This window comes from Leucoraja erinacea, chromosome 31 (assembly GCF_028641065.1).
Source record: "Leucoraja erinacea ecotype New England chromosome 31, Leri_hhj_1, whole genome shotgun sequence".
In the NCBI taxonomy this organism is placed as follows: domain Eukaryota; kingdom Metazoa; phylum Chordata; class Chondrichthyes; order Rajiformes; family Rajidae; genus Leucoraja; species Leucoraja erinaceus.
The window spans coordinates 8,582,190-8,607,852 of NC_073407.1; the positions used below are offsets into that span (position 1 = coordinate 8,582,190).

The window sequence follows — 25,663 nt, forward strand, 5'->3', positions numbered from 1 at the left end:
GGTCCAAGAGAATCCAGTCACAATCCCTTCCCTTTCAGGATAGGTCATTCACACCGGAGCAATAATATCATAAAAAGTGACCTTGTTTGGGGGGGTTTTTTGCTCATTATTATCCCTGATCTTTTAGTTTTGTCCTTGGATTCACTTCCGCTAATGAAGCTTTTTTTTTTAAACCCGCCATTATATCAGCGTGCTGTCATTAGCTCGCCTCATTACAAGGTGGCGGTAGGGGCCCTCAGGGCTAGTAATGGCCACAATGTCTGAACAAAATGACATAATCAGCATAATTATCAATCTGCGAGGCAACTTCAGCATTGCATTCCAAGCTTTGAATTTTAGGTGGCAGTGCCGGCAGTGGAGTTGCTCTCTCCCTCTCCCTCTCTCTCGCTCCCTCTCCCTCTCTCTCTACCCTTGTCTAGTGCTCGTCAGGCTCTATCTCCCCATTCAACAGTGGCCAACTCTCAGCTGTAGGTTTGCCTGATAGCATCGCACAGACCTGCCCTGCCAACTGCGCTGCACCCACACGACAAATCCCTGCGTCTTCATCCGCTCCTATCCTGAAAACTCACGGGTTCGATCCCGGGTTCGATCCTGATCTCGGCTGCTGTCTGTGTGGAGTTTGAAAGCTCTCTCGTGGGTTTCCTTGCACGTCCTTTGACCCCGCAGTTATAACATGGAACAATGCAGCACAATTGCAGCAGGATCTGGATCGATTGGCCAGGTGGGCGGAGGAATGTTTGATGGAATTTAATACAGAGAAGTGTGAGGTGTTGCATTTTGGGGTGTCAAACATGGGCAGGACCTACACAGTAAATGGTAGGCCTCTGGAGAGCGTTGTAGAGCAGAGGGATCTATGAGTACAGGTGCATGGTTCCTTGAAGGTCGAGTCGCAGGTAGATAAATAAGGTGGACAAAAAGGCTTTTGGTACATTGGCCTTCATCAGTCAGAGGATTCAGTATAGAAGTTGGGAGGTCATGTTGCAGTTGTATAAGACGTTTGTGTGACCGCATTTAGAATATTGTGTTCGGTTCTGGGCACCATGTTATAGGAAAGATAGTGCCAAGCTTGAAAGGGTTCAGAAAAGATTTACGAGGATGTTGCCAGGACTAGAGGGTGTGAGCTATAGGAAGAGGTTGTGTAGGCTGGGTCTCTTTTCCATGGAGTGCAGGAGGATGTGGGGGAATCTTAAAGAGGTGTACAAAATCATGAGAGGAATAGGTCGGGTAAATGCACAGATTCTCTCGCCCAGAGTAGGGGAATCGAGGACCAGAGGACATATGTTCAAGGTGAAGGGGAAAAGATTTAATAGGAATTCGAGGGGTAACTTTGTCACACAAAGAGTGGTGGGTGTATGGAACAAGCTGCCAGGGGAGGTAGTTGAGGCTGGGACTATCCCATCGTTTAAGAAAGAGTTAGACAGGTACATGGATAGGACGGGTTTGGAGGGATATGGACCAAACGCAGGCAAGTGGGACTAGTGTAGCTGGGACATTGTTGGCCAGGGTGGGCAAGTTGGGCCAAAGAGCCTGTTTCCACACTGTATCACTCTATGACTCTATGATTCTAAGAACAGGCCCTTCAGCCCACAATGTATGTGCCTAATATCTTGCCCAGGTCAGAGGTTTACTGATGAAGCTCCCTCCATTATTACCCTTTCATTCCAAACTCCGACTAAACAGATCTCAAATAAATCAACACAAGCCAACCATGTTGACATCCTGTGTACTTTATTCGTAAATTGTCCTTGTTTCAATATTTAAAAGGTAATGCAAATTGTTAATCTCGATTATCCGAACATTATCCTGGAAATTATTTCTCAGCACCATCATAGGTTGAGGAGAGATCTGATAGAAATGTATAAAATGATGATGGGGCATTGATAGATAGGGAAGGCTAATAACTTTAAGGTGAGAGGGGTGTAGATTGGCTATTGCATGTTAGCCAATTGGTATGCTTAGTAATTATAACTCCGCCTAATTATAACATTCATATTGTAAGAACCTACCCCCTGCGTGGCAGTAGCCACACCAGTGTGAATGTATGATGACCTGCTTAGATGATTATGACCTGAACAACAGAGATACTTGTGTTTCAACCTGTGTGGGTTTGAGCTCTTTTCAAGGGGTAAAGTTTAAAGTTTTTACACATTAAGGATGGTGGGTGCCAGGTAAAGTCAAGGTCCAGATGTGGCCTTGCAACTGGTACCATGTAGTCCAGTTCAACCTGTGGGACGTGCTCATCCTTCATGGAAAGTCTGCTTTGGCGGGCCAAGTGGAAGAGATCTTTACGAACCAACAGCTGGAAAGGCGACGCAGCAATGCACTGTGGAATGCGAAGGGCTAGTCAGGCCACTACAGACGACATGGCCGCCCACTGCAGCCAAGAAGTCTCAATGATTTTTCATACCACTGGATTCTGACTTCTGTGGCTGAGGGGGCGGGGTTGTTACAGTGCCACAGCTTCTCCACCTTAAACTCATTCACGCACAGGATTTTGTGCGGCCCTCTTCTAGACTCCACAACCTGCCATCATCGCTAGTGACGGGCCCCCACCATGGTGGGTGCCTGGGGTTGTGGTGGAAGCAGATACGATAGTGGCGTTAAAGAGGCTTTTGGATGGATGCTTCCTATAAAAGGATTTTAAGCATTTGGATATGCAGGGGAATGGAGGAATGTGGATCATGTGCAGGCAGGTGAGGTGAGCTCATCTTGGCATCACGTTCAGCATGAAGGATCTAGAAGCACCAGTTTCTGAACTGTAACATTGGAACAGGCTGGTTCCAGTCTGAAAAAGGGCCCATGTTCTCCAGAGATGCTGCCTGATCCGTCGATTTCCTCCAGCACTTTGTAAACCAGCATCTGTACCAGTCCCTGCGTTGTACTGCTCTATGCACCGTCCACTCCGTGTGAATTTGAGTGGGCAGAAAACTGCAAAATGACACTTCAAACTTTGAATGATGAAAGTAAATCAGGCAATTATGTGTTGGTGATTGTTGATTGTTTTGTTGTCCCAAAATACCCACACACCCTCCCATCCTCTCTGAGACTCTTGCCTTAAATTTGGGGAGAATGTTCGAATTTGACAGATATCAAATTGCCAAAACACAACCAGATGCATCCTGGAATTTACATGAAGGTTTTATGATAATATTTCAATGAAGCTTAGTTTAAATTGTCTTTGATTAAACAATGAACCTACATGACTTCATTGTCTGGTGCTTTGTGCTACAGGAGCCACCTTCATTAGGCACACACAAGCAATCCCTGCACATCTAATAATAGACTGAAGTTTCTCTGGAGAATTTTACTCATCTTATCCAATTTGTCCAAGAAGTTTAAATAATGTAAGGTCTTTGAGACCAAAGTGAGATTTTTTTTTTTGGAAGTTTAATATTCACGTCTTAACAAACTCCTCACTTTCCAGTGTAAGATAATCTTGCAGAAATTGAATTAGAAGGATTGTATCTCGTTTAAATGTTGCCCCTCCTCCCCTTCTCTCCATACACCAGGGCGAGCACGGTGGTGCAGCTGGTAGAGCTGCTGCCTCACCTCGCTGGAGACACGGGTTGGATCCTGACCTCGGTGCTGTTTGTGTGGAGTTTGCATGTTTTGCGGGTTTCCTCCCACATCCCAAATACATGCGGGTTTGGCATCTGAAGGATGGTGCCTGCAGTACTCCTGGGCGACCAGCCGATTTGCATCACAGCTTGGTTTGGGAACGGCTCTGCCCAAGACCGCAGGAAATTGCTGAGAGTTGTGTGTGTAGCCCAGTCCATCACACAGACCTGACCTCCTACCATTGACCCCATCTGCATTTCACGCAGCCTCAGAAAAGCAGTCAACATAATCAAAGACTTGTCCCATCCTCCTTCTCCCTACTCCAATCGGGCAGAACATACAGAAGCTTGAAAACCGCTCAACCAGTCTCAGAAACAGTCTCTTCCCTTCTGTTATCAGGCGTCTGAACGTTCCTCCATAAGTTAGGTTCACCTCTACCCCATTGTGGACTTTAAAGTCCTTCTGTAGATGTTAGAGGTACAGTACGGAAACAGGCCCTTGGACTTTGGAACTAGTGCACAACAATGCTGAGAACTATATCCTGCATTCTATCTTCCTCTCTGCTCTATGCATCGTACTTGAGTTGGACTTGATCGTATTTATGGATAGTATTATCTAACCTGTTTCGACAGCATGCCAAACAAAGCTTTGCAAACTGTACCTTGGTGCCCATGGCTATAAAGTTGAGATCATTCATGTCCAATGGGGTAGAGGGACCTTGGTATCTCTCTCTGAATACTGGAATGCCAGCCTGCAACTAACAACTGACTAACTAACTAACTAACTAACTAACTAACTAACTAACTAACTAACTAACTAACTAACTAACTGACTAACTAACTGACTCTAACTAACTGACTAACCAACTAACTTACTAACTAACTAACTAACTAACTAACTGACTAACTGACTAACTGGCTAACTAACGAACTAACTAACTAACTCTCTCTCTCTCTCTTCTCTTCTCTCTCTCTCTCTCTCTCCCCCCCCCCCCCCCCCCCACCCCCCTCCCCCCCCCCCCCCCCCCCTTCCTCTCTGTCTCCCTCTCAAAGCCACAGCCTCCTGACACAAGAGGACAGAGCACTATCACCTGAACCACATGTCGGACCAAATTGCTCGCACTATGTCAAGACTGCTAAGAGTTGTGGATGCAGCCCAGTCCACCACACAATCCAGACTTTCCACCAATGACATGTTGTCTGGTGTGGGCAAGTTGGGCCGAAGGGCCTGTTTCCATGGTGTAAGACTCTAGGACTCCGTGACTCTATGAGTATAAACAAGAGCCGTGCAGGCTCCTTCCCTCCTCCAGGGAGAAGAGCCGCTCATCTCTGGAGATGTTCGCAGGCAGGTGCATAACTCCCAGTGGTACAAACCAAGCCCTGTTGCTATGTAGCTCTGGATTTTTATCGTGCTGAAACCAGGCAACGTAATCCTTTGGTTCAGTTTAGATTAGTTTACAGATACAGCGTGGAAACAAGCCCTTTAGCCCACCGAGTCCGCACCAACCAACGATCGCACGTTCACTAGTTCCATCCTACACAATTTACAATGTACAGAAGCCAATTAACCAACAAACCTGCAGGTCATGGGGATGTGGGAGAAAACTTGAGTGACCATAGAAAACCCACACGGTCACAGGGAGAGCGTACAAACTCTGCACAGACAGCACCCGTAGTCAGGATCTAACCCGGGTCTCTGGCGCTGTAAGGCAGCAGCTCCACCTCTGCGCCATCATGACGCCCTCTCTGAGCTTGATCAGCCGTAGGGCTTTGCTTCTCGAAGAATTAATCAGCTGGCAATGGGTTCAGATGCCTGCCCTTCTAAGCTCTTCAGACCACTTTCAGTGATAGGGTTTAGAGTGGACAGGGAGCTCGGGCAACCGATAACAATAAATCACTGCTCCTCCAGGGAGGAAGAAAGCAGCACGGTCGTTCATTTCCGCAAGTTCTGCCTGCGGGCCATGAGGGGAGAGCCATTAATAATGGCCGTGGAGGGCCGTCCACTAAGAGCTTGGAGACCTCAGAGCTCAGAGCCGACTGCTCGCCGGGATAGTTGAGAGCATTGGAGGGCATCACTGAAGAGATGAGAACAGAGCAACTGGCCATTTGTAAATCCCAGGCCTATCTGCAAACATTGCCCCTTCATCCACTAGCTATCTGAACACCAATTTGAAGAAATGTCTAGCAATTTGAAGAAATGCTTTTACTAACGGAAGGCAGGTTAATACTCCTGCCCACATTATCCTGCAGAAACAAGGGACCACCTTACATTCATTTCCTTCACAACCCATTGGAGCTCTCCACAAAAAAGTATCATAAATAACCTCATTTCCACGTCCAATATACCAGTCAATGCTTCAAAGCTTCCAGAAACCTAAGATATTGAAGCCAAATGGGTCCAGACAGTGCAGGATCTCTTTCATCACAAGCACCTACTCTGAGCCTCTGATTTATTAATCAAATACCAGCCAGGTATTTACCTCGTCCACAGAAGACTGTTTTAATGAAGGAAGTTTTGATAACAGGGAATTAAACAAAGAACAAACCCGGCATTTTTGATAACAAAGGCCTGGAGAGCTGTATCCCAGGAATAACGCTGGAGGCTGGAGCTAACTGCAGAAGACCGTGAAAGAAACAGTCTTATTATTATTCATGATTGCATTGTTGCTGTTGTCTGGCAGCACAAGTCCCATCTGGGAACATTATTTACCTATTTGCAGCAAGAGCAAGTATTGTACCTTTGTATTTGGTCAATTTGTCTTTGATTGAAAAAATGACCAGCAACCATTTTACATTTTTTCAAATGCAGCTCACTTTTCAAATGACCTCTGTCTTGAAGTCGCCTAGTTTCCAGCAAAGATCCTATAGCGAGCAAGATAGGCCACTTGACGAAAAAATCGTAGTACGGTCATGGGCAGATTCATGGGTAATTTTTCGGCCCCATTTCCATAACCGGCTTCCGTCTCCGCACCAAAGATCCCGTAGCGGAGCAAAGATACTAGTGCGGAGACGGAAGCTGGTTATGGAAACATCCTCGTAAAAATAAAAGTTATTTGGTATAGATCTTCCTCATTTTCAGAATTATAATTTATTAACAAAAACTGTTCGCCCGCAACGTTGATTACACTGCGAGTCGGGTCAGGTTACAGAGATGGATGAAAAAAAGTCCCACGTTCCGCTCCGTTGCGTACTACACATCAGCCCATTGCATTTAGAAGGAGTGGTCTATCTTACTCCGCTGTAGGCTCTTTGGCTTCCAGGCTTATAATTTTCATTCTTTTAATGATAGGACATTTCAAATGCTGGAAATTGCCGTCTCAATTGACCCCAATACTTGCTCTACCTGCAAAAAAATCATATTTACAAATTGATTAACCCCTAAATAATCTTTTACTTCGACCTATGAGCGTTGATGCCTCGAGAAAGATGCTCTGTCACTAACTGTGCGAGATTTGTTATGTGTTGCAAGGATCTGCAGGTTCTGGTTTATTCCGAAGATAGACACAAAATGCTGGAGACTCCCTCTCCCCTGACAAGAGAATTCTGCAGCACCCTCTCTCGCTGCTCCCCCTCTGTGACTCCTCCAACTCTCCAGCTCTTCCACCACGTTTGAACCCACACTCGCTCCTCCTTCTCACTTTCCCCTTAGCGAACAATGAACCATTCTACATTTCCTTATCATCATCATCTGCCTTGATCTGTCATTTTCAAACTTACCCTTCCATATCTCTAGACTCCCTCTCCCCTGACTCTCAGTCTGAGTGTCTCGACCTGAAACGTCACCCATTGCCGTCCCGCTGAGTTACTCCAGCATTTTATGTCTTCAGCGATGTGTTATTTCCCTCTTGTGAATGGTGTTCTGCACTCTGTATAGACTTTACACCCAAAATCGTTAAAGACTGTGCAGCCGGGGTCCAGGTGTCTGGTGGAAAACATGCCTGACATTTTCCACTTGTATAACGGCATGGAGTTGTGGATTAAATTCACTGCCAAGAGAACACTTTAAAAATTAGAACTACTTTATGCTAATTTATACATATCAACAGAAATGAAGACTGTTCAATACATCACATTCAACTGCACAAGAATGCGTACAGGACAGTACAATTGATATTATAGAAAATGTACAGCATTCAAAGCCAGCGTGCTTTTGACAATCAGACAAAACAACAGCATCAAAACAATAAAAAGGGTCGGCAAAGTTCATTAAAGTGTCCGCACCAATATCCACTGCGGCCTAATAGTCTTCCTCTAGGTAACGCTTCTCTTGTCATTTGCAACTCCAGTGCGGGAATTATTGGCGTTGAAGTGGCCTCATGCTCTCACAGTTCCAGACACTTAAAATGGAGGATTCAGACTGGGGACCCGCCTCAATGTAGTGAACCCAATGAAAATGAGGAGCTGAATTCCAAAATGCCTTAAAAACTTTGAGGGAATCCACCTGCAATATGTACTCATATATTTTTTTTAATTTTCTTTATCCAGCTTATTTAATTTTTTTTCTTCGTTTTTTTTTCTCTTTCTTTTGGACATGGGGAGAAATGTAGACGGTGCAAGTGTAACCAATCCATACTTCGCCTCGTTTGCTGGTGTCTGCCAACCGGCCTATTGCTGGCAGCTTCCTTCCATAGCCACCTCTTCCAGTGGTGCAGCCTTTACCTCAACAACCCCATTGCTGGCGGGAGAAGCCTCTTCACTTCCCTGTCAATGTCTGTGGCTTTAAATAACAGTGCCAATGACAAGTCTACATCTGCCTGTCTCTCCTGACGAAGGGAATGCAATATCGGAGCTTCATTTGGGCTGTGAAGTTACCCAAACATACTCAGAGGGCGAGAATGCGCTGTTGTATCCCAAGCCATGGTGTTCAGTAGAATTTGCTCTTTTTAGAATTTCTGACTGTTTATCCTGTGTGCGACTCTGGTACTTTTGAACAATAATAAATAACTTTTTTTTAATGCATCAACTTCAATGCAATCATGAGGTTCCCAGACTAGGATTAACGGCACTACAAAACCAGTGGCAATCACATCTGACCACACTAACCCTTCAGAAAGGGTAAACTTCTCTTACAGTTAAAAAGGATCAAATGTAATGATACAGTTGCACACTAGGTAGCAAAATGGCAGCAAAACCTTTTCTGTCCAGGCTTCTAACATCGCTATCTGGCTACATATTATCCACTGGTCGTATTGATCAATTTAACTCCTAGTTTCACTCTCTAGGCTGGTACCACATTAGACACACAATTGACCTGGCATCTGCTGCATTGGGTCTGTAATGCAAACTTTCTGGCATGGCTGACTTGCTGTATAAGTGGGTGCTGTCAACAGCACTGTATAGCCTCCCAGTAAACACTGAACACATCACTGCTCAGACACGGCACGTGTATATCAGGGCAATCTCTTAATTTTCTTTTTGTTCTGTGCCAATTAATCCATTTACAAGTAGCTCAGCTCCGTTTAGTACCAGAGTTCCTGGCACTTGGCTTTGTCCTCTCCAAAGTAATAAGTCGTGTGCCGCGTGCCTCCAGTCTAAGCAGCCTTTCTTCTTCAGTGTCATTCAAATTAGGTGTCAAAGTGAAATCGTTTTTATCAGCAACTCGCACAGCGACCTTGCAGAACTCTGTTAGCGAACAGTGTTCCTGTAAACAGCCTGGGAGCACAAAGGCCTGGGAAGCAGATCCACAGGCGGTGGGCCTGCTGTTGAACTTAGCCTGGAGCCAGGGGTCTGAGAGGAGGGCCCATGGCAATGGGGGCCCGTAGTAATCCAGGAGCCCATAGCAATGTGTCTCATCCTGGGGAAATGCTGCTCTGTGCAGTTCTGGCCGTCCCATCACAGAAAGGGGGTGGAGGGTTTGGAGGGGGTGCATATGAGGTTCACTCGGGTGCTGCAGAGGGTATTATCTGTGAGGAGAGGTTGGACAAACCTGGATCATTTACTCTGGAGCATCAGAAGTTGAGGGAAGACTTGATGGAAGTATGTAAAATGGTGAGAGGCAAGGATAGGGTAGGGTTGGCCAAGGGTGGAAAGGTCAAAGGTTATAGGACAAAGGTGGAAAGTTTAAAGGGGCTTTTTTTTTTAGAGGGTGGAGGGTGACTGGAGCATTCTGCCTGGGGTGTTGGTGGAAGCAAATATGAGTGACATTTGCGAGGCTTCTAGATCAGTACATGGATATGCAGGGAATGGAAGGATTGGGATCATGAACAGTAAGAGCACATTAGTTTAACTTGGCATCATGTTCGGCACAGACATTGTGGGCTGAAGAGCCTGTTCCTGTGCTGTGCTGTTCTATATTCTATCAATCCTCCATCCAGCTTCACTGTGTAGGTACAGCCATCAGACACACCACCATCAGGACTGACTGAGGACGTTGGTGGCAACAGATGTGAAACGAGAGGAATTAAAACACATTAAAAGTTCCCGTTGATGGGATCATTTTTCCAAAGTGCCTGTAGAACAAGGTGTCAATCTTCAACATTTTAAACTGAAACACAAATTAGAATGAAGTCCGTGACAGATGCTTTTTTTTAAAGGGGGTAATGTTAAATCCTAAATTTCCTTTGTAAACGTTGGTAACATTCCAATATTACGTTTTAAAATATTATTTTTTTAACTTTGAAGCAGAAATTTGCCAACTCTCAACCAAACTTTGTATTTCAGACGGGCAAAGTGGCACCTGTTCCATGGATTCACTGAGATGAATGCGGGGAATGGAAATAATCTGCTGCGTACACAGATAACAAGATTCTTTCTTATAGAATGAATTGCAATCTATTTGTGAACTATTTAACGTACCCCCCCCCACCCTCAACTCCATTGAATAACGTAATCCACCAACGTCATTCTAGCTCGGACCAATCCAAGCCTGGTTTCCCTCACAATATGGAGTGGTTTAGAAAATCCATGTCACCTTCTGTCGGCGAGTCCGAATGTTAATTTCAGCTCCCAGTTTTGGGATAATTCACCGCCACAGACCATCAATTAACAATTCAATCGCAGAAGGTGTTTACAGTTGAAGCTGGGCGCTCCCCAAACTCACAGCGTTATGCATTATGGAGACTTCCTTGCATGTAGGTGGGCAGGTTTGGATACATCAAAGGGCCTTCGGAGTACTTTACCTGAATTGGGTAACTTGCAGTGTCCCAGTTCTTGTAACGTTTCAGTTATTTCAGTCCTCAGACTGGAATATATTAAATAATGCAAAACAAATGTATGTGGGACACAACAGCAAAAGGGGAAACGGTTGCAGATATGACTATGAAAGTGCCCAATAAAACCAAATGTTACCTTTCTGGTCCACTGAGATAGACCCCCTGAACTCTGGATGGTCATTGAGGTATAACTGCAAACCTATAATGAACTCAAGAGGTATACAGATACTGAGATATTTCTATTCCCTTCAATCACATACTGCAATATTTCAATGTCCAAAACCTTCTTTGCTTTGTGTTTTGTTTTATAACCTTTAGCACAACTTTATTGAAGCTGACCTTTCACTGTGACATTTCGAAAGGCTCCTGAACTTCCAGTGCACCAGATAGACAAGTGGTAAGAGTTGACCTCATAAATCTGAATTGAATGCAGATGCAGTCCATAGTGTGTTTATAAGACAGTATATTAAGGCACATGACAGTCTTTGAAAACTTAGAACTACACATAAATCCTAGCCAACTTTATTTCATGGTTCGTTTTTTTGAATTCATTGCCTTGATCAGTCCACAAAACTGTACAGTTACACAAGAGGGAATCCAACTCAACTCTGCAAAGTTTGTCCGCAGCAGAATGTAAACCTTTTTTTGTTTCTCCCGATTTGCTTTTTCTGTTTTTCGGTACAGATCCATAGTGCTGTTAGTCAGTTGTACAAAGCATCTATTAAAAATACAGTTGTAATTAAACTAAGATTTTTCCTCTTCTCCGTGGGAGTCGTGTAAAAGAGTTCTCAGAAAAGGTTTGTGAGAGTAGTTTGTGTGGGGCTTCGCGAGTCGGGCGCTTCAAGGCTGCCAGGCACTGACGTTAAAACGGATGTCACGGTTGGCATAGAAGGATTAGTCAAGTCAGTTAATGTCGTGGAGGTGCTCGAAGGGCTAAGAGAGGCGTTGGAGATTTCCGATGCCGGGCCGGACGGCGTTCCTGCTTGCAGCGACGTGCCATCAGACGCTTTGTCACCCCCTGCATTTTCCTGCCGTAAAAGATTCCTCCGGAATTTTGCTCTTGCATTTTGGAACCACACCTGCAAACCAATTTGACGTAATATTGTACCAGTTTTTAACCCACGTAGCGAGCTTAACGTCAGTAACGCGATCACAACAGAAAGTCATCTGCTACTTGCCTTAGAAATAATACTTTAGCGTTTGATCAGCTTTAGACTATGGAGATACAGCGTGGAAACAGGCCCTTCGGCCCATCGAGTCCACGCCAACCAGCGATCCCTGTACACTAACAATATTCTACATACTAGGGACAATTTGCAATTAACCTACAAACCCTGTACGTCTTTGGAGTGTAGGAGGAAACCGGAGCACCCGGAGAAAACCAACGCGGTCTCAGGGAGAATGTACAAACTGTATACAATCAGCACCAATAGTCAGTATGGAACCCAGGTCTCTGGTGCTGCAAGGCAGCAACTCTACCACTGTGCTGCCCTATAACAACCTGAATTACATTTTCTCTCGGTTTAACCAAATATGATGCCGTTAAGGACCTGCCTCGGTATTGTAGGACTTTGTGAGGTTTTTTTTTCTAAAAGTAAGGGAGCAATTTGTGAGGCATTCTAAACATTCGCCTGATTTTGTCGAGGAACAAATCCTGAAGTGGAAGGGATTATATTAACACAGAAAACTGTTTAAAGAGACTTAAACATCTGATGATTGCAATAAGAGTCAAGCATGCACACAATATTTAAAAAAATAATGCAATTTTAAATATTTATTACGATGCATCCATTTGTTTAAGTTGATTTTTCAGACTTGGTAGAAATCAGAGGGTCACCAAGTGTCTGCATTCTCAACTTTAAAATGAACTGTTGACAAATTTATAGATTTTCTATGTTTAATTTTATTAATCATTTTTACCATTAGAAATGTTGGCTTCAGACAACATTCCAATATAATAATATTCCCATATTTAACGTTTCTTTTGGTTAGATTGTGCATATTCTTGGCAAGTTTTTATTTATATGTTACCTAACTAAAAGTTAAAATGAAGTATTTAAACCAACCGCAAAATATGAGGCGGTATCGAAATCTCCCTTTGTAGGAAGGAACCGCAGATGATGGTTTAAACCGAAGATAGACACAAAATGCTGGAGTAACTCAGCGGGACAGGCAGCATCTCTGGAGAGAAGGAAAGGCCGGCTTTTCGGGTGTAGAAGGGTCTCGACCCGAAACGTCACCCATTCCTTCTCTCCACAGACGCTGCCTGTCCCGCTGAGTTACTCCAGCATTTTGTGTCTATCTATAGAAATCTCCCTGTTCCATTCAAACAAGCCTCCAGGACGATTTGAAATCACACCAGAAACACATGAACCAAGGAATATATCCCCTCCATGCCTTAAAAGTTATCTGTTTGCCTTTGATGCTGCTTGAGGCAGTCCAGTGACAAATTATAATGAATTATTATGTCAAACGTCGATATGAGTAACCTGCTGCCTCCCTCACTAAGTATGAATGACTGCAGTCTCCAGAGACATGACTGGAAAATATCTCCATGTGGATGGCACGTGTGAATTATATACATGTGTTTTATGCCAAATTAATTTGGTGCATGGCGCACTCCCTGATGGATTGATGTTATGCGCTAGAGTTTACAGAACAAATGTTTGCCCCAAGCTAATCCCAAGATAAAAAAAGTTGTTAATCTACATGTCGCAGCATCTCCCGATGCCTGGGAACTGAGGGCGTCCAGCAATTCCATCCAGAGTGCACTTTGTAAACAGAAAAGAGGTTAGGGGTACAATGAATTCTACTGCACCGCCATGTGAAACACAAAGATGCCCCTCTAATAGATGACCCACCATGTAAATGCCATGTAAGTTTCCGTTGCAAGTGCTTTGTGCGAGGATAGAAATGCAGTACACGGGCGAAGAGCAAACATCCGTGCATGCCAGGGTAATTAAATCTTTCAGGCAACACATTTTGCAACAAAGAAAGTAAATGTGCCCATATGTACAAAAGCCTTGTGTTAGTCCGGTCTTTGAAGATATGCTTAGTGGTGGTATTTGATGGTAATAAATGTATACTGAGTTTCAAAACCCTAGGTATTATCGTTATAGTTGTCACGGCATCATATTGAGGTGCTGTGGATAACTGCTCCATTCTTGCCCACAGGGCAATTACTGCCTTTGATTGTGGGACTCCCACTGGGCCTAGCTGGGAGAACTTCCACATAAACTTCTGTACACTGTATATACATCTGTACTATGGAGTATAGTCTGGTTAGCTGAGAGATAGAGCATAGAAACATGTCCTTCCACCCACCAAGTCCACGCTGACCATTAATCACTAGTTCTATCGAGTCCCACTGTTGCATCCACTCCCTACACAATAGGGTCAATTTTACAGAGGCCAATGAGCCTCCAAACACACTCGTCCTTGGAAAATGACAGGAGACCGGAGCGCCCGGAGGAAACCTGCACGGTCACAGGGAGAACAAGCAAACTCCACACAGAGAGCACCCGAGGTTAGGATTAAACCCGTGTCCGTAGCACTTTGAGGCAGCAACTCTACCAGCTTCACCAACGTGCCACCGTAAGAGTGGGCATGTACCCCGTGTAGGAATAACTATATCTCCCTCTGGGGAAGGAGATTATTGAATGAGTGCATCCACACAGTTAGAAAAAGCACATAGATGCCCCATGTTATCTGATTACACTGTTTGAGTTCTTGAAGTATAATGTTATACTTTACAGTGTAAATGCAAGGGTTTTATTCGGCATTGATCAGGAACGTCCCAACACACAATCCTTCCTGGTCTTTTCCAATACAAAAAACCAAGTGAGTACAAAAGGATACAGAGTGCTGGAGCAACGCAGTGGGTCAGGCAGCATCTCTGAAGAACATGAATAGATGTCATTTTGAGTCGGGACCCTTTTCAAAGTCATGACCTGAAATATCACATATCCATGTTCTCCAGAGATGTTGCCAGGCCCACTGAGTTACTTCAGCAGTTTGTGTCCGTTTGTGCAAACCAGCTTCTGCAGTTTCTTGTTTCTACTCTCTAAATCATGGTGGTTTTTGGGGGGTTTTGCACAGGGATTGAATTTCTAACGGACCTGGCAGTATCATCTTTTTCACACGTGATCTGAATTTGGTAGAAGCCGGGCAGCACGGTGACGCAACGGTAGAGTTGTTGTCTTGCAGCGCTTGCAGCGCCGGAGACCCGAGTTCGATCTCGACTATGGGTGCTGTCTGTACGGAGTTTGCACGTTCTCCCCGTGACCCGCATGGGTTTTCTCCGATTTCTTTGGTTTCCTCCCACACTCCAAAGACGTACAGGTGTGTAGGTAAATTGGCTTGGTATAAGTGTAAATTGTCCATAGCGTTGTAGGATAGTGTTAGTGGGCGGGGGTCGCTGGTCGGTGCGGCCTCGGTGGGCCAATGGGCCTGTTACCGCGCTGTATCTCTAATCTAAACCACATTAAACTGCTGTCATTTAAAGTCACCACAGAGCTTCTAACCACCTTGTGAGAGACACTGTATAGGAAGGTGAACTAGATCGATGTTCATCACCCAATAGCAGGATTAGTGAAAGAATGGGAAATGCTATTTTAAAATTAAGGGAACAATGCTGGGTTTGTATGGTACCAGAGACAAACAGGCATGGCTGGCATTTGTTGCTTCAGCTGCTCGATAAATTGGTGTCATTGTGGTGCCATCATCATCCGAACTCTCTTGACCTCTCCGACCACCTTCCCAGACAGTGTTCACTGCTCATTGCCATCAGACAACGACCATGGACAGGGGGCAACCACTGAAGCAAACCAGGACGTGAGCCCCCAATAGTGATCGATTTGTCATTCACCATCCGCAACATCCCCCCCCCACCTCCCTGCCCAAAATAAAACTCTACTCTCATCTAAAGGAACCAATCCAAAGGTCTTTGCAATTTACACTTTAGACTTCAGAGATACAGGGTTACTAACACTATTCTACACACTAGGGACAATTTACAATTTACCAAAGCCAATTAACCTGCAAACCTGTACGTCTTTGGAGTGTGGACGGAAACCGGAGAAAATCCACGCGGTCACGGGGAGAGCGTACAAACGCGATACAGACAGCACCCGTAGTCAGGATCGAACCCAGGTCTCGGGCGCTGTAAGGCAGCAACTCTACCACTGTACCATTGTGCCATCCAAAAACAAAATGATGTTATGTTTTGTTTGTAAGAGTATGGTTCTGATGCTCAGATGGGAGGTTAGTGGTTAAGTTACTGGTTCAATACATGGGTTCGGATTATTGATTCAGTTGCACGAGCATTAGACCCCACTACTGCAGCAGCTGGGATGTTTAGAAAAGTGAATTTGAAATTTGGGAACTGACGAACAAGCGTGGAGCCAAGACACTTAAGAGCGTGGAGTCAGAGACACTTAAGAAGCATTCTGGACAAGCCTGTACATTGTTTGCCGACGTATGCCGAACAAGCCAGCATTTATTTTGAGAGGACTCGAATATAAAAATAGGGATGTAATGCAGAGACTTCATCAGCCACGGGTCAGGCCGCATTGGGAATATTGTGGGCAGTTTTTGGCACCATATCTAAGGAAGGATATGCCGGCCTTGGAGAGGGTCCAGAGGAGGTTTACAGGAATGATCCCAGGAATGATTGGGTTAACATATGATGGGCGTTTCACGCACTGGGCCTGTCCTCGCTGAAGTTTAGAAGGATGAGGTGGGACCTCATTGAAACTTAATGGACAGTGAGAAGCTTGGATAGAGTGGAGAGTCTAAGACCAGAGTCCATAGCCTCAGAATTAAAGGATGTACTTTAGAAAGGAGATGAGGGCGGTGAAATTTGTTGCCAGGGACAGCTGTGCTGGCCAAGTCATTGGGTGTTTTTAAGGCAGCGATTGACATATTCTAAATTAATAAGGGTATCAGGGGTTATGGGGAGAAGGCAGGAGAATGGGGTTAGGAGGGAGAGATAGATCTACCATGATTGAATGGTGGAGTAGACTTGATGGGATATGGCCTGATTCTGCTCCTATACCTTATAAACAAGTGCTGGTGAATGGTACTGGGTTAATTAACCCACAAACCCGCACATCTTTGAGATGTGGGAGGATACCAGAGCACGCGGAGGAAACCCAGGTGGTCGCAGGGAGAACGTGCAAGCTCCACACAGATAGCACCCTTGGTCAGGATCTAACCCAGGTCTTTGGCGCTGGCAGGAAGCAGTTCAACCAGCTGCGCAGGGCAGGCTGAGCCCACATCCCAAATCCAAGAGCTAGCATGGACTCAACAGGCTGAATGGTCTCCCTCTCCTATGTCACAGCCCCACAATAGTGTGATTCTAATTGTAACACATGCTCCGTGAAGGGGGGGCACGGTGGCGCAGTGGTAGAGTTGCTGCCTTACAGCACCAGAGACAAGGGTTCCATCCTCACTACGGGTGCTGTCCGTACGGAGTTTGCACGTTCTCCCTGTGACCACGTGGTTTATCTCCACCTCCGACTCTCCAAAGACGTGCAGGTTTGTAGGTTAATTGGCTTCAGTAAAAACTGCAAATTGTCCCTAGTGTGTAGGATAGTGCTAGTGTACGGGATGATTGTCCCTAGTGTGTAAGATAGTGTTCGTGTACGGGATGATCGCTGGTCGGTGTGGACGCAGTGGGCCAAAGGGTTTGTTTCCGCGCTGTATCTCTAAACCAAACCAAACGTGTTTGAGAAATGAGTGGTTGGACCAAATCACGGTTTCCTCCTCCATTCACAATGGCATCCTGTGGGAGGTGGTGTTAGATTAAAGCGCGAATATGATCATTTTACTTTAAATAGCAATATGAGGAAGGGAGGATAAGAGGAGAGGTTGCCTGAGCAACATCATTTGAAAAGGGGCTCAACTGATGTCCGGTGAGTCAGCAGCAGCATCTACAAAGGGAGAAAGAGTCAATGCTTCAATTTAATGATCCTTCATCAGAACTGAAGCATTAACACCAAGCTGGTAGAGCTGCTGTGGCATGGCGCCAGAGACCCGGGTTCAACCCTGACTTCAGGTGCTGTCTATGTGGAGTTTGCACACTCTCCCTGTGACGACATGGGTTTCCACCGGGTGCTCCAGTTCCGTCCCGGATCAAAAGACGTGCGGGTTTGTAGGTTAATTGGCCTCGGTACATTTTTCCCTGGGATTGGATGCGAAAGTGGGATAACTTAGAACCAGTGTGATCAGGGCGGCACGGTGGCGCAGCGGTAGAAACATAGAAACATAGAAATTAGGTGCAGGAGTAGGCCATTCGACCCTTCGAGCCTGCACCGCCATTCAATATGATCATGGCTGATCATCCAACTCAGTATCCCGTACCTGCCTTCTCTCCATACCCTCTGATCCCCTTAGCCACAAGGGCCACATCTAACTCCCTCTTAAATATAGCCAATGAACTGGCCTCAACTACCCACTGCCTTAGAGTTACTGCCTTACAGCGCCAGAGACCCAGGTTCAATCCTGACTATGGGTGCTGTCTGTACAGAGTTTGAAAGTTCTCCCGGTGACCCCATGGGATTTCTCCGGGTGCTCCGGTTTCCTCTCGCATTCCAAAGACATTCTGGTTCGTAGGTTAATTGGCTTCGGTTAACAAAAAAAATTGTAAATTGTCCCTAGCGTGTAGGATAATGCTGGTCGCCGCGGACTCGGTGGGCCGAAGGGCCTATTTAAATGCCGTGTCTCTAAACTAAACTAAAGGAAACTAAGGTGATCGACACTCTGTGGACAGAAGGGCCTGGTTTACATGCTGTGTCTTTAAACTAAACTAAACTAAATTCTGGTGTTCCCTCCACAAATGCTGCCTGACCTGCTGAGCATTTTCCGCAGAGCTGTTTGCCTACATTTTCTGATTTCCAGAACTTCCGACATTTAACTGAAGCGAGATCTTCTTACCTGCAGGACGCGCTTTGTCAGCCCGGTTTTCTGTGCTAGTTGCTTGAGGTCCTTCGCATCGGGGTTGTGATTTATGGCAAAATAAGACTTCATGGTCCTCAGCTGATGATGTTTGAACGAGGTGCGCATGCGTTTTGTCTTCTGCGTGGGCGGGTACTGCTGCTCTCTGTCCAAGTGTTCACCATCATTTTCATTACAACTCAATGCTACAAAATATTAGGAAGATTTACTGTAAATTTAAGAAGAAATTTTGAATAAGTGTGACTATTGGCTAAAAATGCATCCCACTGATGATTCAATAGAATCAGTGTTCTCTGCACCTTTTACTTGGAGATGTTCCCACTTTGTGAATGCAGGAAGATGCCCTTAGTTTGGTGATTAGTTTTGACTTGAGACGCATCTCGAATGGGTCAAATATAACGGAGAGCGAAAACTCAATGAAAGAAGGGCCGGTTTTGGAAATGGGCAGGAAAATAGGTTCTGGGTCACCCAGCGCTTTACTGGAAGGATATGGAGGCTTTGGAGGAGGTGTAGAAGTGGTTTACCAAGATCTATAAAGAAATGTCCTGACCTGAAACATCACCCATCCATGTTCTGCTGAGATGCTGCCTGACCCTCTGAGTTACTCCAGCAGCCTGTGTGTTCCATATCCACACAGAAATGTCATGTATCCATTCCTTCCACTGAAGCTGCCTGACCCACTCATTCTAGCCTCCTTGTGTCTCCATTTTTACCAGGATGGTGCCTGGATTGGAGAGTATTAAATACAAGCAGAGGTTGGACAAACTGGGATTGTTTTCCCTGGAACATCAGAGGCTGTGAGACGATCGATTTAGTTTAGTTGAGTTTAGTTTAGTTTACAGTGCAGAAGCAGGCCCTTCCACTACTTCTATCCTTCACGACAGGGAGGACAGATGGCGTGGGACGACAGATGTGGGACGTCTCTGGGACGACAGATGGCGCAATGGGCTAATTGTTCAGCTGGCGACCGGAAGGTAGCCGGTTCGAATCCCGCTTGGAGTGCATACTGTCGTTGTGTCCTTGGGGCAAGACACTTCACCCACCTTTGCCTGTGTGTAAATGTAATGTAATTATGTGAAGCACTTTGGGGTCAATGCAAGTTGACTAAAAATGTGCTATATAAATGAGATTATTTTATATTATTTTTTTCACATTAGGGGCAATTTACAGTAAGTCAACTAACCTACAAACCTGCACAGTTTTGGAATGTGGGAAGAAACCAGAGCACCCAGAGGAAACCCACGCAGTTCCAGGGAGAATGTACAAACTCTGTACAGCCGGCACCTGTGGTCAGGATCGAACCCGGGTCTCTGGCGCTGTAAGGCAGCAACTCTACCACTGTGCCACAAGGTCCAATAGAAGTTAATAAAATTCCAAGAGCCTTGGACAGGGTCTTTTTTTTTCAGGGTGCAAGCATCAAAATATTAAAGGGCATCGCATCAAGGTGAGAGTGGGATGGTATATAGGAGATATGCCGGGCAAGTTTATTACAGGGAGTGACAGATGTCTGGAACACACTGCCAGGGGAGTTGGTAGAAGCAGATACAATGCGGAATATCGCAAGGTGGCACAGTGGTGCAGCGGTAGAGTTGCTGCCTTACAGTGCCAGAGCCCCGGGCTCGATAATCTAGATAATGAACCAATCGGGCATCAGAGACACAAGGAACTGCAGAAGCTGGTTCACAACAACAAAAAAGACACAACATGCTGGAGTAACTCAGCAGGACAGGCAGCATGGAGAACATGGATAGGCGACCTTTCCGGTTGGACCCTTGTTCGAAGAGTTTGAAGGGTTTACACGCCGGGTCCAGTTGCTATGGAGTTGGGGAGGGTCATGTTATGGGCAGGTGGGGTGAGGGAGCTGTTAATCAAAGTGTTGTTGGGACCACCGTGGAGTTGCTCCTCTCTCAGTCCGATACTGCTGATCAACCCGGTGCCCATCTCTCGACCGATCTGAATGAACCAGGAACTTCCACACACCTCAGTTTTAAATGATCGTCCCTCGAATCTTGTATCTCTGTCCCCCTCGTTCGTGAGTCTCCCACTGGTTCAAATATCTCAACATCTATCAGTGATGCCCCCTGAAGATCTCATGTCTCAATAAGATTGTTCGTCATTCTCTGAGGCATAGATAGGGTGGACAGTCAGAACCTTCTCTCCAAGATGGAAATGTCAAAGGATAGAGGGCATAGCATTAAGGTGAGAGGGCCAAAGTTTAAAGGAGATGTGCGGGGCAAGTTTTATTTTATGCGGAGGGTTGTGGGTGCCTGGAATCTGCTGTCAGTGGTGGTGGATGCAATGGGAATATTTAAGAGGCTTTCCGATGGGCACATGGATATGCAGGGAATGGAGGGATATGGATCATGTGCGGACAGAGGAAACAAGTATAACTCAGCATCATATTTGGCACGGACATTGTGGGCCGAAGGGCCTGTTCCAGCGCTGACCCATCCTCAGTCCCATATTCTACATTGAACTCCAGAGAATATAGAACATGCTTTAAGGACTGAATAACTCTGCCAGCATGCTGCTTGCCAACTTCATCAAACTATGGTACGCCAGTATTTTCACCCCGCTAAGCACAGAAGAACCAAATTAAGTCGCTCTTTAAAAGAAACATTTCTGAATATGAAGGCAGACAAAAGTGCTGAAGAAACTCAGCGGGTGCAGCAGCATCTATGGAGCGAAGGAAATTGGCAACGTTTCAGGCTGAAACCCTTCTTCAGACCCAATCCTTCACTCCATAGATGCTGCTGCACCCGCTGAGTTTCTCCAGCACTTTTGTCTACCTTCGATTTTCCAGCATCTACAGTTCCTTCTTAAACATTTCTGAATATGATATGCATTGTATCTTAATACTTCAATCTGGTTGGTGTTCTAGCAAATTACAGAATGGGTCAGCCCTGTGGCGCAGTGGTAGTCTTGCTGCCTCACAGCGCCAGAAACCCGGGTTCGATCCTGACGATGGTTGCTGTGTGTACAGAGTTTGTACCTTATCCCCGTGACCGCATATGCTTTCTCCAGGTACTCCGGTTTCCTCCCACACTCTAAAGACGTACAGGTTTGTAGGTTATTTGGCTTTGGTAAAAATTATAAATTGTCCCTAGCGTGTAGGATAGTGTTAGTGTACGGGGTGATCGCTGGTCAGCGCGGGCTCGGCCGGCCGAAGGGCCTGTTTCCGTGCTGTATCTCTAAACTAAACTAAACTAAACGTGGTCTAAATCACAGTTTCCTGCTCCATTCAAAATAGCAACATGAATGAGAAGGTGTTAGATTAAAGCGTGAATGTGATCATTTTACTTTAAGTAGCAATATGAGGTGGGGAGGAAGGTTGGCGTGGACTCAGTTGGCTGAAGGGTGCGTTTCTGCGCTGTATCTCTAAAGACTAAAGTCTAGAACAGTGTTTGCTTATGGGGGACGTAACATTGAAATTAAGTATTTAAGAAGGAACTGCAGATGCTGGAAAATCGAAGGTACACAAAAATGCTGGAGAAACTCAGCGGGTGCAGCAGCATCTATGGAGCGAAGGAAATAGGCAACGTTTCGGGCCGAAACCCAGTCTGAAGAAGGGTTTTGGCCCTAAACGTTGCCTATTTCCTTCGCTCCATAGATGCTGCTGCATCCGCTGAGTTTCTCCAGCATTTTTGTGTACCATTGAAATGAAGTATCTCTCTTGATGGATGCCTTGAATCATATTTGTAGCTTTAGAATAAAGGAGTATCATTTCTAAAATGTTATAATAAGTGATTTAAACGCTACATTTAGTTTAAATCTGGCCAAAAATGACCCAGGGAAGGTGCCGGCAAAGCTGCAGCAAGTAAGAATTGCATTGTTCATTGTCATTTGCCTGATGCAAATGACAATGAAAGACTCATGGCTCCTTGCCCCACCAAATAATGCAGGTATTGTCTTTGTTCATGGTGTCCCATAGCTTGTTATGTGCATGTGACAGCGGCTATGTATTAGCAATTGTGAAGTAATGACGGGGAGCTATTAATTCAAGTCCCACCACGACACTTAATTTCAGTTAATAAAATAAATCTGATATTGAAAAGCCCGGCATTAAAGCGTGGCCAGCCCACAGCGATGAGAAGTCTGTGTTGTTCTGGTCACCGCACCACAGGAAGACACCAGACAGGGGTGGCGGACGAGATTTACGAGGATCATGCCAGGGCTGGTGGATTATCCAGCGATGCAGAGAGACAGGTCTGGTTGTGGCTGTTTCCTCTGGGACTGAGAGGAGCTGGAACTGAGATGTTAATTAAGTGTAAGGGGCCTAAACAGGAAGGGCCTGCTTCCCGTGGCAGAAGATCAATAATCAGGAGGCTTGATTAACGTTAATTGGAGGAAGGGTCAGACAAGAGATGAGGAATTATTTCTTCAGCTGAAGAGGACGGAGGTCTGAGAGTCATTGCCTGAGGGGATGGTGGAGGCAGACAAGTGGCCATATTTAATGGGGTAGCATTGAAGATCAAGAATCTGCTTGGTTAAGGACCAGGAGCCAGGTAGCAAGAGGCACCTGAACTGTTCCACCTTTAGACCAGACTTTAGAGATACAGTATGGAAACGTGTCCTTCAGCCCACCGAGTCTGTGCCGACCAGCAATCACCCCATACACTACCACTATCCTACACACTAGGGCCAATATTAACATTTTACAGAAGCCAATTGACCTATAAACCTGCACGTCCTTGGAGTGTGGGAGGAAACCAGGGCACCCGGAGAAAACCCACGCGATCACGGGGAGAAGGTTCAATCTCTGTATAAGCAGCACTCGTGGTCAGGATCGAACCCGGGACTCTGGCGCAACTCTACCATTGCGCCACCGTGCCTGCCTTAGTCACTGACGCCTCCTGAGCTGTGTATTCCAACACGTCTATTTTTCAGTTATGCAGCCCCCCATTGTAAATTTGACTCCACATCTTCTCAAAATGTTATAAACCTCAATAAGACTATCATCCGGTTTGGATATAGTCATGGTCATCCCGCATGGAAACAGGCCCTTCAGCCCACTGGATCTGTGCTCGTCATCAATCCCTTTTTTTCCTCTTCGCATTTCCACCGTGTCCCCCTGATACTGCTGCTCATCTTCACTCTCCTGGCAACTTACACCAGCCCATTGTGACCATGGCAGCTGGAGGTGGAAGAGTTGACAACTGAATCATTGTCTGAAGAAAGGTCCCAATCTGAGACGTCACCTATCCATGTTACTCCAGTGGTGCAGCCTGACCAGCTGAGTTTCTCCAGCACTTTCTGTCTTTTTGTCATTGCATAAATCATTGCAAAGTCCTACTGATCTTCTGGAGTCTGGTGGGATGGAGAGCTGTTCCCTCTGGACACACAGCAATGTGGTCAACACCTAACGGCCTTCTCAGGAGCAGGTCGAGGTGGGCCCTAAATGTGGACCTTATCGTCCCGTGAAACAGTCGGCATAAACAAACGTGCCTCCAGAATCAAATGCACTCGGGTGTTCCCAGCCGACTAGAACTTGCGTTGAAAAGACCAAAGTTTAGAAGGATGAAGGGACACCTCATTGAAACTTATCAAATAGTGAAAGTCCTGGAAAGAGTGGATGTGGAGAGGATGTTTCCACCAGTGGAAGAGTCTGGGACTAGAGGGCACAGCCTCAGAATAAAAGGGCGTACCTTTAGACAGGAGATGTGCAGGAATTTCTTTAGTCAGTGGATGGTGAATCTGTGTAATTCATTGCCACAGACGGCTGTGGAGGCCAAGTCAGTGGGTATTTTTAAGGTGGAGATTGGCAGATTCTTGGGTTATGGGGAGAAGGCAGGAGAATGGGGCTGAGAGGGAAAGATAGATCAGCCATGATTGAATGGCAGAGTAGACCTGACGGGCCGAATGGCCCGATTCTGTTCCGATAACTTATGAAAAGCATTAAAACATGACTCCACTTTAATTTAAGAGTTCCATAGAAACAAGCTCAATGATGATATTTTGGCCTCTGATTCAGAAAGTCCCATGAAGTGGTCAACAGAACCGGGATGATATCCGCAGGCAACCATGTCCCCGGATGTGAGTGAGACACAAAGTGCCGGATGAATTCAACAGGTCAGGCAGCATCTGCAGAGGGAATGGACAGAGGATGTTTCGTGTCGGGACCCTTCCTCAGTCTGAAGAACCAACCGATCACTCCGCTCTTTCCCAAAAGAATTATCCCTCTGACAGAAGCTGAAGAAGGGTCCTGACCCAAACGTCACCTGTCCAAACATCACCTGACCCATACCCTCCACAGATGCTGCCCGACCCACTGAGTTACTCTAGCATTTTGTGTCCATCTGCAGTTACTTGTGTCTTCTGGCTCTTTTTCTCCAGAGCAGGGGTTGCCATATCCATGAAACTCTCCCTTTGATTATCTATGTCCACCACATTAGATCTTCACAAAAATCTCTCAAACGTAGTTTAGTTACATTTAGCTTAGCGATACAGTGTGGAAACAGGCACAAGTGTCAACCAACAATCACTCAGTCACACACGAGCTCTATGTCATCCCAGTTTCACATCCTACACATTAGCAGCAGCTTGCAGAAGGCAATTGACCTACAAGCCTGCGCATCTTTGGAATGTGGGACCTGGAGAAACCCACGCGGTCACAGGGAGGACGTACAGACGCCATACAGTCAGCACCCGTGGTCAGGATCGAACCCTAATCTGCACTTCCTGCATGTGATCCATATCCCTCCAAACCTGCATATCCATGTGCCTATCCAAAAGCCTCTTAAACAACACTATGGTATCTGCCTCCACCACCACTACCCCCACAATGCGTTCCAGCCCCCCATCACACTCTCTGTAACAAAACATCTCCCACGCATCTCTTTTCAGCTTCGTCCCTCTCACTTTAAATCCGTGCTCGTTCTTATTTGATGTGTCCATGCTGGGATAAAGGTGCCGGATATCTACGCCTCTCAACCTTTTATCAGGTCTCCCCTCAGCCTTAGAATCCCCTGAAAAAAAAATCCCATACGCTAAAAAAAATTA

At 45.7% G+C, this 25,663-nt stretch overlaps 1 protein-coding gene across 7 annotated transcripts in view; it reads right to left on the reverse strand.

Annotated features, from left to right (window-relative positions):
• Positions 1-7,993: 7,993 nt before the first annotated feature.
• The window catches only part of LOC129711879 (LIM/homeobox protein Lhx2), a 51,305-nt gene continuing 33,635 nt past the window's right edge, over positions 7,994-25,663 (reverse strand). For all 7 annotated transcript variants that reach the window (XM_055659863.1, XM_055659865.1, XM_055659867.1 and 4 more), the window contains exons 4-5: positions 18,644-18,849; positions 7,994-11,787 (exon numbers count right to left, since the gene is read on the reverse strand). In XM_055659863.1, the coding sequence (XP_055515838.1) occupies positions 11,497-11,787; positions 18,644-18,849 (497 nt within the window). In that variant the 3' untranslated portion in view covers positions 7,994-11,496. The remainder of the gene's footprint in view (positions 11,788-18,643; positions 18,850-25,663) is intronic.